The following is a 21,916-nucleotide window of genomic DNA, read 5'->3' on the forward strand; positions in this document are numbered from 1 at the left end:
GGGCTTCGAGTCTATGCCACCAGGGCTGTGGCTGGGCACTGGGCACACGTGTTAACTCTGTCACCCGGTTCTCATCTGTGCAGGATCCGAGAGGCCCTGAGTGCTCCTTTAGGTAGTTCCTCACACCAAAATGATCTGCTCCCACACCCTAGCGGTTCACACCCTGATTCCAGACTGCTCTCTGAATCGGTCCCTGGTCATTCTGACTCCTGGTGACTCTGTGAGTGTGGATTTCCGATGGTCTTTTAGAAGCAGATCACCAGGCCTTTCTTCCAAGGCACCTTGAACCTTCAACTTTTCAGCTAGCAACAAAGAGCGTAGCCATTTTCAGCACTCCGGGACGCCTCTGCCCTCTGAAACCCTACGCCAAAACCCATGCCACCGATTTCTCCAACCGTGAAGCTACAAGAACACACGGAGGCTTTTCGAGTTCCAACCTAGCCAAGAGGCAGCTGTCTCTGCAGAAGGCCCCCTCCCTCGCCCTACCTCGGACGACATTCTCCCTGCAGCTGGGGTGGAAGGAGAGACGCTCGAGGAAGTGACCCCACCCTGGGGTGCCCTGCCCTCTCCAAGAGCCTGGCTGCCCATCTGAGGCCCAAGGCGCAGAGCAAAAGTGGAGCAGTCAGGAAACCAGAGAGAAAGGGCCATGCATTCCTGCTTACTGCTCAGTAAGTTTCCCAAGCAATGGGGCTCCCCAGGTCACTGGCCAGGCAATCCGGGCACAAACCAAGCTCTGCAGCCACAGTGCCCTCAGATCTGCCCTTTGGGGAGAGAGCCCCAAGCTTCCCAAGAGCCCCTCTGCCAAGCCCAGGGTCCCAGGAGTGTGCGGAAGCCCCCAGGCTGGCAGCTGCAGGCTTGTAGAGGCACTCCGCATCACCCACGACAGGAAGCAGGGGCCCATCTCCCCCTGGCCAGCACTTCCAGTCCCCACGCTGCCCCACAGCTGCCGGGATACGCTGCCTAGAGCTCAGAAACAAAGGTGACCTTCTGCCCCTGTCCTCGTGGGTTTTCAGGACAATGTGGCGACACCTCCACCCTGGAGTTGGGACCTTCTCCAGACTGAGCTAATGAGGGGTCAGGGGCTGAGCGGAATTGATGTGGATCCCATCCTGTTCCCCCAAAACAGAACACCTGCTGAAAACCAAAAATCCCACTGCCATGCTACTCACTCACAGTGACCCGATAGAACAGAATAAAACAGGTGCCACGGGATTTCCAAGACTGTCTGTCTGTACAGGAGCGAACAGCCTCGGTGTGGCCCTCAAAGTAGCTGCTGGGTCTGAAACCACTGTGCCACCGGGGAGGGGTGCAAAGGAGAGAAAACAGCCCTCCCATCGCAGAAGCGCCAGGTGATAGGGGAGGATGGCGGCAGGAGAGCTGGGCAGAGCAGGCTCTGGGCTCTCTCCCCTTTGGGGCCGCAGCCAGAGAAACAGCCCCAAGAGTTGCGTGATCCCTGTTTACCCAGAGCTACATTTTGCCCTGACACACTCTGCTCTGAGAGGTGAAAGCAGAAGACAGGGAGGCAGACCAGGGCTGCACTGACCTCCTCGGTTGTCCCCCACCACCCGGGACGATGGAGACCCTCAACACATCGGCCCCCCTCAATTTCACCCTGCCGCCCAACTTTGGCAAGCGCCCCACAGACCTGGCGCTGAGCGTCATCCTGGTGTTCATGCTGTTCATTGTCATGATCTCTCTGGGCTGCACCATGGAGGTCAGCAAGATCAAGGCGCACTTCTGGAAGCCCAAGGGGCTGGCCATCGCCCTGGTGGCACAGTATGGGATCATGCCCCTCACTGCCTTCTCGCTGGGCAGGCTCTTCCGGCTGAACAACATCGAGCTGCTGGCCATCCTGATCTGTGGCTGCTCCCCAGGAGGGAACCTGTCCAACATCTTCAGCCTGGCCGCCAAGGGGGACATGAACCTCAGGTAGGCCTGAGGGTAACAGCGGAGGCATCTGGGGACGGAGCGGTGTTGGGGATGTCCCATCAAGGGGAGAGAGTGGGGGCCTGGAGCGGGCAGCAGTCTCCCTGACTCCAAAACCCACTGCCCACGGTGTGCAGGTTGCTCCCCGCAGCGTCTGAAACCACAGCTGATCCTCAGGAAAGGGGTGAGCCTATGAGCTCTGGTCACGAGGCACCATCTCAGAGACCCAGAGTGGCCAGGATGCCTGGCCTCTAGGGTGACGAGAAGGGGGCTTAAGCACCAAGCCAAAGGAACCAAGCTGGCCCGGAGACACCGTGACACACAAAGGTGTCAGTCTCCGGTGGGGCAAAGAGCCTGCCTTGTTAATCAGCCAAGTGTGGACTCTGGAGCCCTGAGACAGAGAGAGAGGGAGTGTGTGTGTGTGTGTGTGTGTGTGTGTGTGTGTGTGTGTGTGTAGGTGCAGCAGCGGGGCGTATTTCCTCATTCCTAAATTAATTTGTGTGTGTGTGTGTGTGTGTGTAGGTGCAGCAGTGGGACGTATTTCCTCATTCCTAAATTAATTTGTGTGTGTGTGTGTAGGTGCAGCAGCAGGGTGTATTTCCTCATTCCTAAATTAATCCTAAATTAATTGTGTGTGTGTGTGTGCGCGCACACACACTTTAGCTATGGTGGTGTTGACCCTGGGTACACAGATGAAAACTGCTCCATGAGGTTCCGATCCTAGGAGCTTTGGGAAGCAGATCCTCCAAAGTCCTCCCTTGGCCGACAATGATGGACCAGTTGTCTGCTTTGAGGCCCGTTCTGGAAAGGGGTACAGAATAGTCCCAACATTCTTCAGGGAGATCAAGCGGCTTTGAATCAAATGAGAAGCTGCCACAGTTGTGTCAACACAGCCAGGGGAACAAAAGGCACAGGGCTTGCTTTGCAGCAGGAAAGATCTAGATTCAATCCTCTGAAGAAGAAACAAATAAATAAACAATGCCATCGGGTAGATCCGGCTATGCAGGTGCCAGCCAGCACGCAGCCGGGCTTCCTGAAGATCCTCTACCTTATCCAGGCATGGGGAAGAAATGTCTGCACCTGATCCTCCCTCATCCTCCCAACTGAGGCCAGGACCCGCCAGGTGGGGCTGGACCCCCTCCGTAGTCCCACGGGCTGGGGAAGACCGCCAGCCCACCTCACTCCACGCATTCGGAGAAGACGTTCGTGAGGAGCCAGGAAGCAGCACCTGGCTGAAATCCATCCTTCCCAAGCAAGTGGGATCCTCTGGAAGTGTGAGCTACTCCCCCACACGTCTCCAGTTCCAGCAGCAGCCTGTGCGGGACTGAATAAAACTCAACCCTAGAAGCTTCTACCGAAGCCTGGCGTCTCTAGCGAGTTGCCTCTGGCCTGGTATTCAATGTCGGCACTGCTCAATGAAATTCCACCAGCGAGTCTGTCAGCTTGTGTCACTCAGTACTCTGCCCCTGTGGGGGGGCTTACTAAAAAAGTCAGCTGATTAAAGCAAGCCCTCCTGATGATGCAAAGCGATGACTGGGCTAATTGTTTCATGAAAACATGAGAGTTTGGGTTGACCAGGACCCAGGATCTGAGCGGTTCCAGGCTCCCCACGCAGATGGTTCCTGTTCTCATTGGGCTAAGTGTCTGGAGTGAGCCCCTGGGTGGAGCAAACGGTTCACATGCTCAACTGTGGACCAAAATGGTAAAGGCTTAAGTCGACCCAGAGGTGCCTCAGAAGAAAGGCCTGGCAATCTATTGCTGGGAGAAATCAACCACCGAAGACCAGATGGGACACATGGGGCCCTGATGGGTCCAGTCCACCCCAGGGCAGCTAGCATGTGAGGTAGTCCATGGGAAGAGAGGCAAAGAGAGGGACCCTGCCCTGAGCAGTCACCCAGAGGGACATATTTCCTTTTTTAAAATCATTTTATCAGGGCTCATACAACTCTTCTCACAGTCCATGCATGCATCCATTGTGTCAAGCACATCTGTACATTCACTGCCCTCATCATTCTCAGAGGGACATATTTCAATGGTTAATCACCCCTCTGTCAGGAAAGGCTCCCTGCTGTCTCCTCCAGAGGTCTCTGGGTGGGCTCCGTGTCTGCTCACCCGCAGCACCTCCCCAGAACGTGCTGACGACCTGCTTCCGTTGAGAGGCCCAGTGGAGGAGTTCGACTCTGGGACATCCGGGCCGCCATGACACCGAATCAACTTGAGGGCAACAGATTTGGGTTATTGCTTTGGGCTTTTGTTTTGGTTTCTGGTTTATCTAATCCAAATCCTTCCAGCTACACAGCAAACCCTGACTCTTCCTTTTTTTATTTCTTTAATCATTTAATTGGGGCTCTATAGCTCGTATCACAATCCGTACATGCATCCATTGTGTCAAGCACATTTGTACGTATGTTGCCATCATCATTTCCAAAACATGTTCTTTCTACTTGAGCCCTTGGTATCAGCTCATTTTCCCCTCTCCCCAGGCCCCACTCCCTTAAGGACCTTTTGATAATTTATAAATTATTGGGGTTTTTTTCATGTCTTACACGAACCGCTTCACCCACTTTCTGCTGTCTGTCCCCCTGGGAGGGCGTTGCGTGTCAATCAGTGTGATGGGTTCCCCCTTTCTCAACCCTGCCTCTTTCTTCTGGCCTTGTCCATCCCTTATGGAAGCCCCTCTATCATGAGAAATGCCAACTACCCTTTCACATAGGGCAACATTTGTTTTCCCCTAATATTCATGTGGTTGAACCAACTGGACAACAACTAATAATGACAGGCAGGGTGTGGAGGTAGAGACCTCACCACTGGTGCCCCCTGGGGCTAAGCCCACAGTAACACAGGAGCCCCAGCCTGCAGGCGCTGCTCATCCGCCTCCTTCCCAAGGCCCCACAGGAGACAATGTTCTGCTGGGCACAGCCACCTCCTAGCAGGCACCCCTCTCCGCCCACAGATCTTCATGCACCTTCAGTCGTGTGCACGGACCCCAGAGGCAGAACTCAGATCTCATCCTCTCCCAATAGGGGCTGCCAGACCTGGAATTCCCACTTGTCCCTGCTCATCCGGGACAACTTTCGACAGGGATTGTCTTGGGGACTCGATGGGCAGTTCTCGACACTCCAGACTCACTAGGAGTTGGGATGACTTGACCCCGCTGGGCTTGGTTTTGTTTGGGTTCAGGCGTCTCCCTACCTCTAAGATAAAGCTAGTTAGAGGGGGTTTATGAGGACAGAATGTAGCCTGTTCTGCATAGTGTCTGGCCACAATCCCTGTCGAAAGTTGTCCTGGATGAACTGGGACAAATGGGAATTCCAAGACAGAATAAGACAGAAGCCCCAAGTTTGCACCGGTTCCCAGCTTTCCCCGGAGGGAGGCTGGCAGGCCCTCTGCCAGCTCTTTCAGCTCTGGCTGCCATCGCCCTGGCAGGGCCTCAAACAGGGCAGACAGATGGGCCTGTCCACTGCTCTGAACTCAGCAGGAAGGGACAAGAAAGCCTGCCTCTCTCCCTGGGCCCTGAGGACCCTGCGCGGCAGTCCTTGGCCCACAGTGTCACTGTGGGGCAGATTCCTAACTCTGGAACTAGAGTCTGGAAAAACCACTTCTCACCCCTACCACCCAGCGAAACCTGAGGATTGCAACAGTCACTCAAAACAAAATCAAACAAACAAATCCAAACTCACCGCCATTGAGTCAATGCTCGATGGACTGCTGACCACAAGGTCGGCAGTTCAAAACCACCAACTGCTCTGTGGGAGAATGATAAGGCTTTTACTGCCATAAAGATACAGTCTCCGAAACCCACAGCGGCCGTTCTACTATGAGATAGCACTCACGGATACCAAAAACCCCAGGACAGTTATCCCTGACCAGCCCCCAGTGCTCAGGGCCTCAGGGCCAGAGAGGTGGCTGCTGGGCTCAGAGGAGGAGGTCTCTAGAAGCCTGGGACCTACCCCCCACCCACCTGAGCAAGGCACACCAAGTCCCAAAGTAAATTCCAGAATTCCTTGTACACCAAGCCAAAGCAAACATGACCCCAGCTCAAGGACATCCAAACAAAGTGTCCTGTGAGTTTTCTCCTAAGAGATCAATAGCTAGTCCTGAAGCCCCTGCTGTGACCTTCTCCGCCTCTTTCTGGCACCTCCACAGCAAAGGGAGTATCTACTGAAAGATGTTGTTTACTCTTCCCATGGGCCCTTTGAGGCTAATACTGTGGTTGTTGCTGATGTGTTCTGACAAGCAGATGCTGAATCACAGACTCTAAAGTCAGAGCAGAACAATGCCATCCAGTTCCCTAGGATATAATCTTACCAGAAGGAACGGTCGGGGCGCTGTTGGATAAGCATTGGCCTGCTGACCAAAGGTGAGCAGTTCAAACCCACTAGCCACTCTGAGGGAGAAAGATGAAGCTTTCTGCTCCTGTAAAGATGATAAAACCTTGGAAACTCAATACAGGGTCCCTGTGACCCAGCATCAACTCAGTGGCAGTTGGCTTTTTGTTTGGGTGGGTTGGTTTGTTGGTTGTTTGGTGTTTTTTTTTCATCATTGCTTGGGAGTCATGGTGGCATGGTATGAAAATGCTCAGCTGTTAACCAAGGGCAACAGTTTGAACCCACCCACTGAGGGATAAAGGTGTGGTCCCAGGTTCCCTAAAGAATAAACCCAAACCCGCTGACATCCCACAGTCAATTTTTATTCACAGGGGCCCTAGAGCGGGTTTCTGAGACTGCACATCTCTACCAGAGTAGAGAGCCTCATGCTTCTCCCTCAGAGCAGCTGGTGGGTTTGAACCGCCAACCTTCCATCTCCTGGTGATGCGATAGGATTCCTACACTGTGAGTCTCTGTGTGCTACTATAAGCACACACATATGTTGTAGTTGTGGTTGTGGTGGTTAGGAACCATCAAGTCAGTTCCACTTCATGGAGACCCCAATGCACAGCAGAAGGAAAGACCACCCAGTCCTGGGTCACCCTCATTTTTGCAGCCACTGTAACAATCCATCTCATTCAGTTTCCCTATTTTTCACTGCCCCTCCACTTCCCCAGCATGATGTCCTTTCCAGAGACTGGTCTCTCCTGACAACATGTCCACCGTACGTGAAAGGAAGTCTTGTCATCCTCACTTCCAAGGAGCTTTTTGACTGTACTTCTTTTGAGACAAAACGTGCTGATTCTTCGGGCAGTCCGTGATACCTTCCATATCCTTCCCTAGCACCGTGCTTCAAATGCATCTGTGCGTCTTTCGTCTCTCTTGGCCACACAGACACAGCATCGCGTGAATCTACGTCACACTATCCTATCAACAACTTGCTTTTTTTGAGGATCAGCCATGTAAATAACTCTGCTTCGTGAGTTTTAACTTCTGTGTAGTCTGCTTACATTTATCCATTCCAGTATGCTCACATGTGAGGACAGCCGGACCGCATCAAATTCACATATCTCCAGCAAAGCGTCCAGAGAACGTGTTCCCCTTCACGTTTGCTGCAGGACAGGATGGCAATTCCTGTTTCTCCATGCCTTCGTCTGTATTAGAATTGCTGTATTTTTTTTCTTTCATATTTTCCATCTGTTGTTGTTGGTATTCTGTATCATTTTGTCTGTTCCACCTCACGGGCACCCTGTCAACAATTAAATGAAGCCATCCTCACACTTACGGTTGATCCCATTGTGGCGGCTGCTGGGTCAGTCCGTCTCCTTACTAGTCTCTTTCCCGTGGCCCTCTACTTTCCCAAGCTTGAAGTCCTTCTCCAGAGACTGGTCGCTCCTGATAACACGTCTAAAGTATGTAAGATGAAGTCTCACTGTCCTTTCTTCTAAGAAACACTCGGTACGTCTTCCATAATAGATTTGCTTGTCCTTCTGGCAGTCTATGGCATTGTCAACAGTCTCCGACAGCCTCATAATTCAAATACATCGATTGCATTCTCATTCAATTTCTTCCTTCACTGTCCACGCGTGTTCTTGTTAGGTGCATGGAGCTGGTTCCGACACTACCTACCTAGCACAGAATGAAGCCCCACCCATCCCACACCATCTTCGCAATTGCTGCCCGCGTTTGAGACCTTTGTGTCAATCCATCTCATTGAGGATCTTCCCATCTGCCACTAACCATCTACATTCCCTTTCCAGGGTATAGTCTCTCTTGATACCATGTCCAAAGGTCACGAGACAAAGTCTCTCCATCATTGTTCCAAGGAGCATTCTGGCTGTACTTCTTCCAAGACGGAGTTGTTGGTTCTTCTGGAAGTTTGTGGTACCTTCAAGATTCTTCACCAGCACCACAATTCAAATGTATCAATTCTTCTTCAGTCTTCTTTATCCGTGTTCAATTTTCACATGCTTGTAGAGCCATTGCAAATCCCGTGGCTTGGGTCATGCACAACTGAGTCCTCAAAGTAACATCCTCGCTTCTCACCACGTTCAAGAGTTCTGGTGCCGCAGATTGACCCAGTGTAATGTGTCCTTTGATCTGTTGACGGCTGCTTCCATGAACATTGATTGGGGATTTAAGTGGGGCAAAATCCTTGACAACGTCAATCTTTTCTCCATTTATCATGATGTTATCTAGTGGTCTGATTGTGAGGATTTGGATTTTCTTTACATTGAATTGTGATCCATACTGAGGGCTGCAATCCTCAAACTTCATTAACAAGTCCTTCAAGTCTTCCTCACTTTCAGCAAGCAAAGTTGTCATATGCATATGCCAGATCGTAAATAAGTCTCCCTCCGTTCCTGAGACCACGTTTTTATTGATATATCCTTGCCTCAGCATACAGATTGAATAACTGTGGCAAAAGGATACAGCTCCCATGCACACTTTTCCTGATTTTTTGTTTGTTTCTTCTTTTTTTTTAATCACTTTATTGGGGGCTCATACAACTCTCATCACAATCCATACATACATCCATTGTGTCAATCACATCTGTACATCTGTTGCTATCATCATTCTCAAAACATTTGCTTTCTACTTGAGCCTTTGGCATCAGCTCCTCATCTCTTTCACCTCCCTCCCTGCTCCCCCTGCCCTCATGATAACTTATAAGCCACCATTATCTTGTCAAATATCTCACTTTTCCTGATTTTAATGCACACACTCTTCCTTTGCTGTGTTCCAACATGCACACCTCTCCCGATTTTACACAACACGGTATTTTCTGCTGTGTTCCAACAACTGCTTCTTGACCCATGCACGGGTTCCCCATGGGCACAATGAAGTGTTCTGAGATTCCCATTTGTGTGAGTCTGGGTACTTTAGAGAAACAAATCCACAGAAACTCATGTATAAGAGTATATAAAGGGTAAGTGCACATCAAGAAAACATCCCAACCCAGTGCTGCCCAAGTCCACTAATCCAACATTAACCCATATGTCGACACCAACCCACAAAGTCCTCCTCCATCTCACAAAACACACGCAATGATGCCAACTGCAGGAGGAAAGCCAAGTCAGTGATTGTGTAAGCATCTCAGCACTGGCAGGGGTCTCCACACGGCTGCTCCAGCACCCAGGGCTGCATTGGGATAGGTCCATGAGGCTTCTCCTTGGGGATGTCTTTCAGGAAGTGAGCCTGGCCAGCTGAAGCAGGGAACTGGCTAAGGCAGTTGCACCCTGGTCCAACCATCAGAAAGCTAGAGACCTGAGACCTAGAAAGGTGAGGTCCACAAAACCATTTATCACTTCGCCCTTCAATTAACCCTACATGTGTTTATTGGCCAGGTTGGCACAATAAACTAACTACCTCACCATTCTTCTCAATGCTATCCATAATTTGTTATGAGTCACATAGTTGAATGCCTTTCCATAGTCAATAACTCAACTCACTGCCATTGAGTTGATGCCACCTCATAGGGACACCCTAGAGGGCAGTAATAGAGCTGCCCCCTTTGAGTTTACAAAACTGTAACTGTTAATAGGAGTACAAAGCTCCATCTTTCTCCTGAGGAATTTCTGGTGGTTTCGAACTGCTGACCTTGTAGATCTCAGCCCAACGGGTAACCATTATGCCACAAAGCACAAGTAAATCTTTCTGGTATTCTCTGCTCCCAGCCATGATCCACTTGACATCAGCAATGACATCCCTGGTGACACATCTTCAGCTTAAACTGAATCCAGCTTAAGTTCTGGCAGCTCCCTAACATGGTACTGGTGCAACTGTTGCTGAATGATCTTCGGTAAAATTTTACCTCTATGTGATATCAATGATGTTGTTCAATAACTTCTACATTCTGTTGGGTCATCTTTCTTTGGAATAAGTTCAAATATGGATCTCTTCCAGTTAGTTAACCAAGTAGCTGTCTTCCAAATTTCTTGGCATACATGAGAGAATGCTTCATCAGCTTGTTGAAACATTTCCATTGGTATTCTGTCAATTCCTGGAGCCATGTTTTTGGCAGTTTGGACGTTCCTTCAGTACCATTGGTTCTTGTTCTTATGCTACCTCTTGATGTCATCAGGTCCTTTGGGTACAGTGACTCTGTATATTCCTTCCATTTTCTTTTGAACGCTTCCTGCATTGTAAAATATTTTTTCCATAGAATCTGCCAATATTGCAACCTGAGGCTTGGATGTTTTCTTGAGTTCTTTCAGTTTCAGATTTGCTCAGCATGTTCTTCCGTTTTGGTTTTTTAACTCTAGGTCTTTGCGCATCTCATTATAATACTTTACTTTGTATCTGGCTGCCTTTTGAAATTTTCTGTTCAGCTTTTTTACTTCATCATTTCTTCCATTTGCCTTAGCTACTCTCTGATCAAGAGCAAAGTTCTTCCGAGAGCCACTTTGATTTTTTTCTTTCTTTCCTGTTTTTTTAGAGACCTTTTGATTTTTTCATGTATGACATTCTTCATGTCACCCCACAGCCCACCAGGTCTTCTGTTATTAGTGCATCAAATCTGTCCTGAGATATGCTCAAAATTCAGGTGGGGTAGACTCAAGGTTGTAATTGGCTCTTGTGGACGTGTTTGGATTTTCTTCAGCTTCAGACTGACCTTGCAGATGAGCAATTGATGATGGTCTGTTCCACAGTCAGCCCCTGGCCTGTTGTTAGCTGCTGATATTGAGCTTCTTCATAGTCCAGCTTCGTTTCTATCACCAATACGATATTTTCCAGCTACTGTTCCTTCCTCTATGTTCACACCTATTGCATTTCAGTTGCCAATAATTATCAATGCATCTTGAGTGCATGTTTTATCAATTTCAGGTTGAAGACACTTTTAGAATTCTTCAATTTCTTCATCACTAGCATTAGTGGTTGGTGCATACATTTGAATAATGGTTGTACTGATTGGCCTTCCTTGTACGAAGATAAATGGTATCCTATCAGACACAGCATTGTCCTTCAAGATAGATCGTAAAATGTCCTTTTTGAAGATGAATGCAACGTCAGTCCTCTTGATCGTGTCCTTCTCGGCATAGTAAACCATGGTGATCCTTTACTGCTGATTCCTCAGGTTCAACTCCCCTCCTTAACTAGGTCTCTGACCTCAGTTCAGTCCCTTACTCAGGCACTGAAATCTTACCTTCAGTGCAGATTCAGGGTGAGTTCACCTGATTGACAGACCAGACTCCACCCCTTCATTCTTTTATCAAGTTGACATGAAATTGTGTAACTACCACATATGTCAGTTACACTTTTTGGAGGGAAAAACCATATACAAAGCAGGTCTGATGACCACGTCGTCACATCACCTAGCAACTACTGCTGCCGCCTCTACTGCTCCACCATTTGGTCCTTCAACTACTATCCGCTTCCATTGATTTGCTGCTTTTTTCCCCAAGTCCTTTTAAGCATGGCTTCCAAGTACTGCTTGCTTGTTATATGGGGTTTTGGGACTTCTGCCTCACCATCACTCCCATACCACTCACTCTTGAAGACCAAGTAGTCCCTCAGTATGTCTCATAGTCAAACTCACCAAGAGAGAAGATGCACTTGATGGAGTTCATCTTGATTAGCTCCATCGGACGTGTGCCACGCATTACACCCAGTCATCGCCCAGACTCTGAGCCAGGTGTCTGGCAACCAAGAATCAAATGCAACTCCGTGATCCAAAGGACTTGAGTCCCTCTGGGGGTGGGACTCACACATCAGCCTTCTTCAGACTGAAGTGTGCGCTTGTCAGGTGCTCAGAGCAGAAACTGCTTCCCTCCAGAGGCAATCAGAAGGGCTCCCTGGACAACGAAGCACACGGGACTGGAGCAGTCGGAAAGAGCTGGGTTTAAATCCGGACAGTCTGTGTGATCTTGAGCAAGTCACAATTCTCAGGGTGTCCAGCTAACTCATCATCAGCAAGGAGAAAGTAAGCCCCCTGCTTTAGGCGATTGTGACCACGACATGAAGTCGGTCACTTCAAACGCCTGGAGCAGGTAAAGCACCGAGCACAATGCCTGGCACAGAGCAGGCTCCCAACAAACTAGTCCGCATTCATGAGCTCTCTCTGTTTTCTCTCCGTCTCCCACCTAGCATTGTGATGACCACCTGCTCCACCTTCTTTGCCCTGGGCATGATGCCCCTCCTCCTGTACATCTACTCCATGGGGATCTATGACGGGGACCTGAAGGACAAGGTGCCCTACGGAGGCATTGTGATCTCCCTGGTCCTGGTCCTCATCCCTTGCAGCATCGGCATCTTCATCAATGCCAAGCGGCCACAATACGTGCGCTACATTGTCAAGGTAAGAACGGGGTCCAGGAGCACTGCAGCAACTACCTTGAGACCAGTCACTCGGGCTTTACCTGTGTTTATTTTCTTCCTCGTTTTTGTTTTTGTGTGTTTATGAGATGACTGTTACTACTAACAAGGTCTACTCCGTAGGGATTCAAGCTCATGGAAATACTTGAGACGCGCTAGGAGGTGGGGTGGGGGGTGTCAGAACACTGCGCACACACCGATAAGCTATTGTCATGATGGTAACAATGCATTTAAACTTCCGATTTAAGCACCTGCCCGCAGTACAGCCAGAATGCTCCTTAGAAGTGCCAAGGGCAAGCCTTCATCTCATATACTTTGGACATGGATCAGGAGACAAGGTCGCTATGCTTGGTAAACTGGAAGGTCGACGAAAACCAGAAAGACCCTCAAGGAGATGTACGGACACCGTGGCGGCCACAAGGCGCTCCCACAGGACAACAGTTGTGAGGAAGGCTCGGGTCTCTATGAGTCAGAAGCAGCCCATCGGGACCTAACCACAAGCACCAGCGCGAGGGGGGATGATGCCAGGCACTGCCAGGAATCCATCCTCAAAGAATGACGCTGATGAAACCAAGGAGCGCAACAAAGGCTGGGCAAGAAGCACAGAGAAGAGACTGGTGACGGCTGAGGTGGTCCACGAAGACCTCTGCATTTTGGCTTGAGCCAGAACAGAAAGGAAGGGTAGGCTTTGGTCGGCCTGGGGAGAAGGCCAAGGAGTTCAGGGCCAAAGGAGAGGAGGCCAGGGGAGAAGGGGCATAGGTGCCCCCACATTTGAGGAGTAGCATGAGAGAAAGCGTGAAGTAGGTAAAAGCCACAATGTCTTGGGGGCACTGTGGTCACAGACGGGCATCATGCTATGTTTAGTCTTCAGAGGAACCAAAGACTCGCAGAATCTTAACAGGCTGCCTCTCCCCATCAACTTCTATAACCTTAAAGCTCTGTCTGGCGTGCTGCCAGTCTCTCCTTGGGTTTGCAGTTCACCCCTCACAAGCCCAGGGCCCAAGCGGCCTCCTCAGCCTCAGGAAGGGCGTAGTCCGACATCTGGGAGGCATGCTGGGCAGGGACTTGCCGGGGGAACTTGGGACCAGCAGCCTCTCCCTTCCTGCTCTCATTGCTTCAACAGCTTTACAATCAACATTGACACAGACGCCCATCTCTCCAATCTTAAAAGAAAAAGAAAACCCCCTCACCGGGGTCCTACTCCCCTTTCCAGCTATCCCATTCCCTGTCCTAACCAGGCTTCAAGAACACACACATACACACGCACACACATCCCTCCCATGTCCACCAACTGCTCTCAGGAGCAAGCCAACAGAGCTTCCGTCCATGAGTCTCTCTTCTCCCCAGTGTCTCCCTCTCACCCGGCATCTTGAGGACCACTTGCTCCGCCCTCATTGACAATGCCCTGGACATCGTGCCATTGTTCCTGACCCTTAGGGGCGTTCGACCTTGGCTGGTCATAGCCTCCTCAAAAACCTCTCCCGCCACTTCAGATCTCCGAGCTGTGCGGAAAGCCGGGGCTGCTCGAACTCCTGCCCCAGCCTTCTGCTTCTTCATCAGACCTCCCGTGCTCCATCTCCCCTCCCCGAGGTCGGATCCGTCTCCGCTCTGCAGCTCCCATCGACAAGTCAGGGACTTGCAGAGCAAAGTCTTTAGACGATTTCCTCACCCCAAATCATTTATGAACTCTTGGAACTCTTTCCCTGACTTGACCTCGGGCCGTTAAAACTCCGCACGTCCTGAATTAAACCACGTCCTCCCCGACGGGTCACCTCAGTGCATGGCACTACCCCCCCCTCCCCCCCCCTGCCTGAGCCCACACCTCAAAGTCACGCAGCCGCCTTGCTCCTTCCGCCCCCACCCAGCCCTCGCAGGAACTGCCATTCGGCCTTCCAGCCCCTGCAGCCTTCCATGCCTCCTCATTGGAAAACTGCAAGAGCCTTTCCCAAGGGCTCAGCCTGAGCAGAGATGGGAGCCGCCAATGGCATGGCATCACCCCGCGCCTGACATCCCTCCCTGCGGCCTTCCTCCCTCCAGGACAGACAAGGGGGTCATTGCGTGGCTCTCCAGGCCGTCTGATGTGACCTCAGCGCTCCTGTCCAGGCTCGGCTGTGCTCTTGGCACCTGCTCTTCCCCTCCCACCCACCCCGCACTCCAGATTCACCGCATGACCTTCAAGGCTTACGGCCCAGAGCACTTCCTCCGGAAAGCTGCCCTAACTCTGCAAGCCAGGGAAGGAGGTTGTCCTAGTGTTCCCACCACATCCCACACGCTAGCACTTAGCGCACTGCGTTACAATGATCACAATAAGCACGAACCCTGGTGGCGCCGTGTTTACGCACTGGGCTGCTAACTGCAAGGGGCGGTTGGTTGGTCAGCCTCCAGAGATGGGGCTCTCTGCTCCCCTAAAGAGTGACAGTCTCAGCCACCTACAGGGGCAGTTCTACCTGTTCCACAGGGTCACTAGGAGTCAGAATCACTCCATGGCAGGATTTGGGTTTAGGACAACCTGTTCATTGTTTCCCGCTCACCTGCAAGTTCAAGAAGCAAGCCCTGAGGTTGGGTCTTGTAAGGACTACTGAGTCTCCGGCACCTCTTCTGATGCCCTTCAGAAAGCGAGTGTCGGAGAATAAAGACAGAGGAATGAAGGACAAGTTGTATCTCCCGCTACTTGTCCCCTGGCATGCATCCCCAAGACAACAGGCAACGTGCTTGGTTCCGTCATTTCATTTACTCAAGGTATTTTGTGGGGTGAAACAGGATTCAAAATCATAAAATATGACCACGTGAAGGGACCACAGTCATGTAAGGCACTGCCTGCTTTATCAGTGACAAACCCGAGGACCCGAACCTCGGGTTCACACTCCTTTTTAACCTCGGAATAACTGTCATGAAAGTGTCATTCTACTCAAGGAGGGAACTGGACTAGAGCTTATATTCTGACCACTCGGTCCACACCAGGCTGTGGATAACAGTGAAACCCCAAATCCATTTGCAGTGTCCCCAGAAGGATAAAGCCTCGAGAGCAGCAGTTCTCAACCTGTGGGTCGAGACCCCTTTGGGGGGTCAAAGGACCCTTTCACAGGAGTCGCCCGATTCATAACAGAAGCAAAATGACAGTGATGAGGTAGCAATGAAAATAATTTTATGGTTGGGGGGGGGGTGTCACCACAACTTGAGGACCTGTATGAAAGGGTCGCGGCATGAAGAAGGTGGAGAACCACTACTCTCGAGCATCCTCTGCGACCACTGACCCCAGGAACGTGAACATCCCCGTGAGACATGGAGCGTTGGAAAGTGGGTAATGCAGATGTGGCTAGAGGTCATTAAAATGCAACACTTTAATTTTTGACCCATTTTAAATTTATTTTTATTATTTCTGGCTTGCTTTCTATTGAGGTTTTTGTTTTATTTTATGATTGTTGGGGTGTTTTTTTTGGAATGGTTTTCTGTATATGAAATCCAGGAGAGGTAAGTCTATAAAGACAGCAACTGGGTTAATATTTCCTTAGGCTTATGACAGGAGGAGTTGAGCGTAAATGGGGAGCTAATGAGTACAAAAATGAAGTGTTCTACAATTGATTGTGGTAAAAAATAAAGATACAAAATAAACGTTGATTGTGATAATTGCATAACTCATTTTCATGTGGTAAGAATTGTATATGTGAATTATATCACTGAAAAGGTTTTATTAAATTTTAACTTCAAGGATGCAAAGTCAGAATCTAATCTTCAAGCTGTTATTTCCCCAAGACATTTCTGGGACTCCTTTTGAGACTCTATTCATATCAAATTTGCAGGACATTCGAGGCAGATTGTCCCCTTATGTGTACGTGTCATCAGTAATCTAAAACCATGTGACCTGGCTTACTAATCCACCTTGTTTACTAACTTTATTTCAAGTGACTTTTGGCAATTTCCAGAAGTCCAAGTGAAACAAATGACACCCCTACCAATAAATGGAGGTGTGTTTAGACAGTATGCCAGGTTCCAACACTCATCGTGAATAAACCAAGCTGCCTGGAGCGATGCCAGAATTGCAGGAGTGCGCATACAATCCAGAGATGATTTCTTACAAAGAGAAGGACTTGCTTTCAAGGCACCTTTAAGGGAGAGCTGAGTAGGCTTATGCCTTCCGAACGACAGCACCGCACAGCCCTGAAAACCTGCATTCCAGAACTGTCCTCAGCTGGGGGTTGTGAGACACATGTTAATTAGGTCTCTGCCAAGAAGCTTCCTGGCTACCCATAAGGAATCTTGAAAAGATGTTATATTAAAACCTTTCCTATTCCTTCCACTTCAAATATCAAGTGTTTAATGAAAATGTTTCCACTTTTCTCCACCGCCCTTGTTTGCATTTTCTTCTTGTCCTCGTTCCCAGGGAGGGATGATCATCATGCTTTTGCTCACTGTGGTCATCTCAGTCCTTTCAGCCATCAACGTGGGCAAGAGCATCATGTTTATCATGACACCACACTTGCTGGCCACCTCCTCCCTGATGCCTTTTATTGGCTTCCTGATGGGCTACGTTCTCTCTGCGCTGTTCCGCCTCAACGGACAGTAAGTACCACCTGAAGTCCCAACGTTCCATGGGCCTGATTCTAGTGCCAGGCCCTCAGGGGAAAGATAGGACCTAGGTATCTGAGACCAGAGAGAGGCATTTCCCTAACAGTGTGTTCAAATGTACCAATTAAACATGAGTTTTTGACTTTGAGAAATACTGGAGAGGGAATGTACTGGAAAGGGGTGACGCGTAAGAGGAAACTAGAGACCAAGGGCATCTTATCATCGAAACACTATAAGCGAATCACAGAGTACCACCCTCCTGGGTCCACATATCATCTCTTGCCTCTGGAAAAACTCCCGGCCAGAGTCAATTCCGACTCATAGAGACCCTAGGTAGAACTGACTCTCATATTTGAATACACATTCAACTGTAATGTAATATATTAAATGTGTATGCACTAAATGTAAACATCCCATTCTTCAATCCAGAAAATGTAAAGCAAAAGAAACAGACTGTTTACCCAAAATGGCAAGGACCTGAGTCCTTAAAAAAAAACTTATGTTTGAAAGTTAAAAATATCCAATTGAAAAAAAAACTAATTATATATATATATATATATATATATATATATATATCCAATTGAGAAACACCTGGAACAGGAAAAGGTCCTCAACGCTTCAGCTGATTGCCCCCCAGACAAGCCAGATAACCAGTGATTACTGACTGGTTCAGGGCCACGCAGCCCTCCTCCAGATGGTAACCTCGCCATCCTATAAAAGTAAGCAAATAATATATTTTCAAGCTACCAAAATAAAAAAAATCTCTCAGAAAACTTCTAGTCACCATCCTTCACAGGGCTAGATTGGTGTCTTTCAGAGAGAGGTCAACCTGGGTTTTCTTGACCCCTCATCAATCCTGCACACCTGGCTCACTTTCAACTTCCCGGGTCAGACTGTCCAGTGGGTCCTAGGGTCCGCGGGAGGGAAGGACCAGACAGGGAGCCCGCTGGCATCTCTTGTGAACCTAAGTGGGACTGGTTTCCCCTGCACAGGTGCAGGCGCACTGTGAGCATGGAGACCGGCTGCCAGAACGTCCAGCTCTGCTCCACCATCCTCAACGTGACCTTCCCTCCTGAAGTGATCGGACCGCTCTTCTTCTTTCCTCTCCTCTACATGATCTTCCAGCTTGGGGAGGGCCTCCTCTTCATTGCCTTTTTTCGGTGCTACCAGAAGTGCCAGGCTCCCAAGGGTGAGTATTGAACCCTCTCTCCATGTGGACACCACTTGCGTCAGCAGGTGTCTAGCAGGAGCCCTTTGGAAGGAAGATTCCTATAGTCATTAGGAATGAGGCAACATCAAGAATTACTCCAGGGACCTCATAGCCAAGGATCCTTCCACTGCCTGTCTCATTTCTGCCTTCTTATGCAAGGATCAAAGTGGGAGGGGAGCCCGTGAAGGAGCTGTCGCATTTGAACTGCTTTGTCTAGTGGAGAGAGCATGTAGGAGTGAGGACAAGGAAATAGGGCAGAACTTCTTTGGACATTAATTTCGAGTTCTGATTTACCATATGAGACACATGTATCCACGAGAATTGGGGTATTTCTGTGCTCGCCGGGCCCTAGCTTGCCTCTTCTGGAACCAGGACAGAGTCCCAGCACCACCATCACCACCCCGCTTATGAGGGAAAACCATTCAAGGAATGAAGCCTAATAATCCAAATCCAGCCAAATTCCTCAAATCTGGTACCACTGCAAATCACTAAGCACAAACCTGTTGTTAAAAGCGATTATCAACATAATAAGCCTATTTGTGCTAAATGAATAAGTTCTTATCTGAGGGACTTCTTTTTCTATGGTGTTCAGAGCATTTCATTACCTTCAAAATACAACCAAATCTCACAAAAGCCAAGCCCATTGAGCCTCTCCTCACACTACACCTTAACTCCAAATAGCTACCTGTCTTTAAAAGAAAAAAAAACTGAATCAATCAGTTGGGAACAAATCAACTAGACCCATAAGCAACATCTCAATAAACAGAGAAAAGATTGACAAGGATTTCAGTTTACTTGGCTCCACTATCAACACCCATGGAAGTGGCAGTCAAGTAATTAAACAGCATGCTGCCTTGGGCAAATCGGTTGTGAAAGTGTTAAAAGTCCATCTGAAGACTAAGGATCACCTGGCCCAAATGATGGGCTTTCCAATGGCCTCACATGCATACGAATGATGAACAATGCGCAAGAATTGATGCCTTTGGATTATACTCCTATAGTGCTGGGGATTTTTAAATAAGAAGAGCAGGAGCCTTGCCCCACTGGCACAGTAAGAGAAAAATATTCTGCCAGCCACATGGTGGATGGTTCAAACCCACCAGCTACTCTTCAGGAGAAAGGTAAGGCCATCTCCCTGGATGGCGCTCCCTGTCTTAGACAATAATGTAGCTCCTCTCTCCCTTGCAGTTAGTCAACACTGTTGGTCAGGCAGCTAAGCATAAGCCATCAATGGCTGACCATATTGCAGTCATTTTAGCAACTTTGATTGAAAACTAGGTGTTGTGTCCCAGAATCTCCCCTGATGCGTATCTGGCGGCAGGACAGAGATCTGTTGCCCAATGAGGAGCCATACAGCAACCCCCTTCTAAGTGTCCCCTAGAAAAAGAAGATGCTGGAAGATCCCCAGGTTTTGAGTTTGAACACACTCAAGAAACAAATACACTCAAGACATAAAAAGAACTTTCCCTCCGGAAAAGTGGTAACTTGGGCCAAGAGGAAGGCAATGTACAATAAGGGAAGAGAGGGGGAAATGATGGAAGCCTGGAAAGACACTGGCAGTTAAAGGTTAAGAGGAAACAGCTAAATATCAACATGCACACAATCTTGCAATGGTGGTGCTCAGTGAGTAGGTGCTTACTCTGGAAGTTTTGCTGGAACCTATTGCCTTTGAAATACCAGTGACATATCTTCCTGGACCACAGCCCTATGCAAGCCACGGCAGCACAACAAATTGACACAACGAAACAAAAGCTTCTTAGACATAACCAGACATTTTTCAGGATTGAGTCGGTATGCCGGAGCATCAGGCCCATCGTCTCCGAGGACACCAAGGTCAGTTGGCATAGACAATGGTCTACTTTGGCAAGCAGCACCTGGGGTCTTACAAGTTGGTGAGCAGTTACCTACCGGTCTCTCTCCACACAAAGGAAAGAGGAATGAAAACCAAAAGGCACAGGGAAACAATCAGACTAATGCACCAACGAACCACCTGAACACCAGCCTTGACGATCCCATTGCCAAAACGAGATGGTGCCCAGCCACCATCACCAACTGCTCAGAAAATGATGACAGTAGAAGGAAAAATGTGGAACAGAAGTTAAAATCAGGAAACAAGGTTTATTGGTGGGATAGACACCGGTGAAACTCCTGAAGCCTTCCATGGGGCATAGTCACCCTTCAGATCTGAAACTGGAGAGGATTGAAATGAGTTGGAACAAAATATGTATATATGGCAGAATGTAAAACTGATGGATCTGCTCTAAAACCTTCACCTCAATCAGTTAAAAATTAGAAGGGAGGGCTCCATTGAGGTCAGCAATTCAAAACCACCAGGAGTTTTTGGGGAGAGAGGCTTTCTACTCCTGTCAGGTAAGTCTCAGAAACCCAGCCAGCCCTACAGGGTCGCCATGAGTCACAAGTGACTTGATGGCATTGAGATTGGGTTAGGACTTCACGGAGCTGTCACGAAAGCTTTTGGTCTCTGAAGCCTTCTACCAGATGGTGCGGATGAAGAACACGAAAAGTGGACACAGACTCCTGTGTTCGTAGCTCACCACCACCTTCATGCACATGAAAAGGGGAGACCAAGGAACACACACAAACCTGAGGAACGGTCTCCCTTAGGAAGCCTTCCCTAAAGCTTACACCCCAACACAAGCAGCATCTTTGCTTACGCAAGCCACGAAGTTGAAGACAAGGTAACAATCTTCTACTAGGAGGGGGGCCTCAACACGTTTGTGAAAATTCCAACATCTCCTCATCCCGTTTCCCCACAAACTTTTTGAAGCTCATTTGTATTTCCATGAGAGAAGTTGGGAAGGATAAATACTGGATTGGCAAATAATAAAAACAAAATATACGTCAGTACACCTATAGGTGGCATTTTGGTATTCCAGATTTAACAAAGCTTTGTGTTTACTGTTTTCTCTTCACATTTTCTTCCACTTTTGCTCTACAGATAAAACAAAAATGATCTACACAGCTGCCACACACGAAGAAACAGCCCCAGCAGCTCTGGGAAATGGCACAATGGTACAGTATACATTACATGATGAGCGCAACATAATGTGCAGTACATGTGACCCCCGAGATGTCTTGATCAGTTTCATGCCCTCAGGTCAGTTTGGCTCATAGCAACCCCATCTCCTACAGAGCACTTCCCAGGCCGGGGGCCATCCTCATAGATGCTGCTGGATTGGAGGCCCTTACTGCAGCAAAGGTGTCGATCCTTCTCTGAGAGGCTTCCCTTCTTTTCTTAATCCATGACTTATGCCACTTTCACCACTCATGTCCTTCCTCCGGGTACTCTCCGCTCCCGATAGCACCGCCAAGGTGCGGAGTGCCACTCTCACTCCTAAGCAGCGTTATAGAGCGGTTTCTTCCAAAACTGATCAGGTCATTCTTCAGGCAGTCCATGGTATGTGTAGTGTGTTCTTTGCCACCACAATCGAAAGCATCAATGTTTCCATCTTTTTTTGTCCCGCTCTTGCTTATCTGTGGCACCTGGAAAGCCCATGGCTTGGGTCAGCCC

The 21,916-nt window shown here is 49.0% G+C and overlaps 1 protein-coding gene across 1 annotated transcript; it reads left to right on the plus strand.

The window, feature by feature from the left end:
- Positions 1–1,573: 1,573 nt before the first annotated feature.
- Positions 1,574–21,622, plus strand: SLC10A1 (solute carrier family 10 member 1). Its single transcript, XM_075532193.1, has 6 exons — positions 1,574–1,929; positions 12,381–12,591; positions 16,990–17,168; positions 18,167–18,363; positions 21,344–21,417; positions 21,503–21,622. The coding sequence occupies exons 1-6, from the start codon at positions 1,574–1,576 to the stop codon at positions 21,620–21,622; spliced, it is 1,137 nt and encodes a 378-aa protein (XP_075388308.1).
- The last annotated feature ends 294 nt before the right edge of the window (positions 21,623–21,916 follow it).

This window comes from Tenrec ecaudatus, chromosome 14 (genome assembly GCF_050624435.1).
Source record: "Tenrec ecaudatus isolate mTenEca1 chromosome 14, mTenEca1.hap1, whole genome shotgun sequence".
Taxonomy (NCBI): Eukaryota; Metazoa; Chordata; class Mammalia; order Afrosoricida; family Tenrecidae; genus Tenrec; species Tenrec ecaudatus.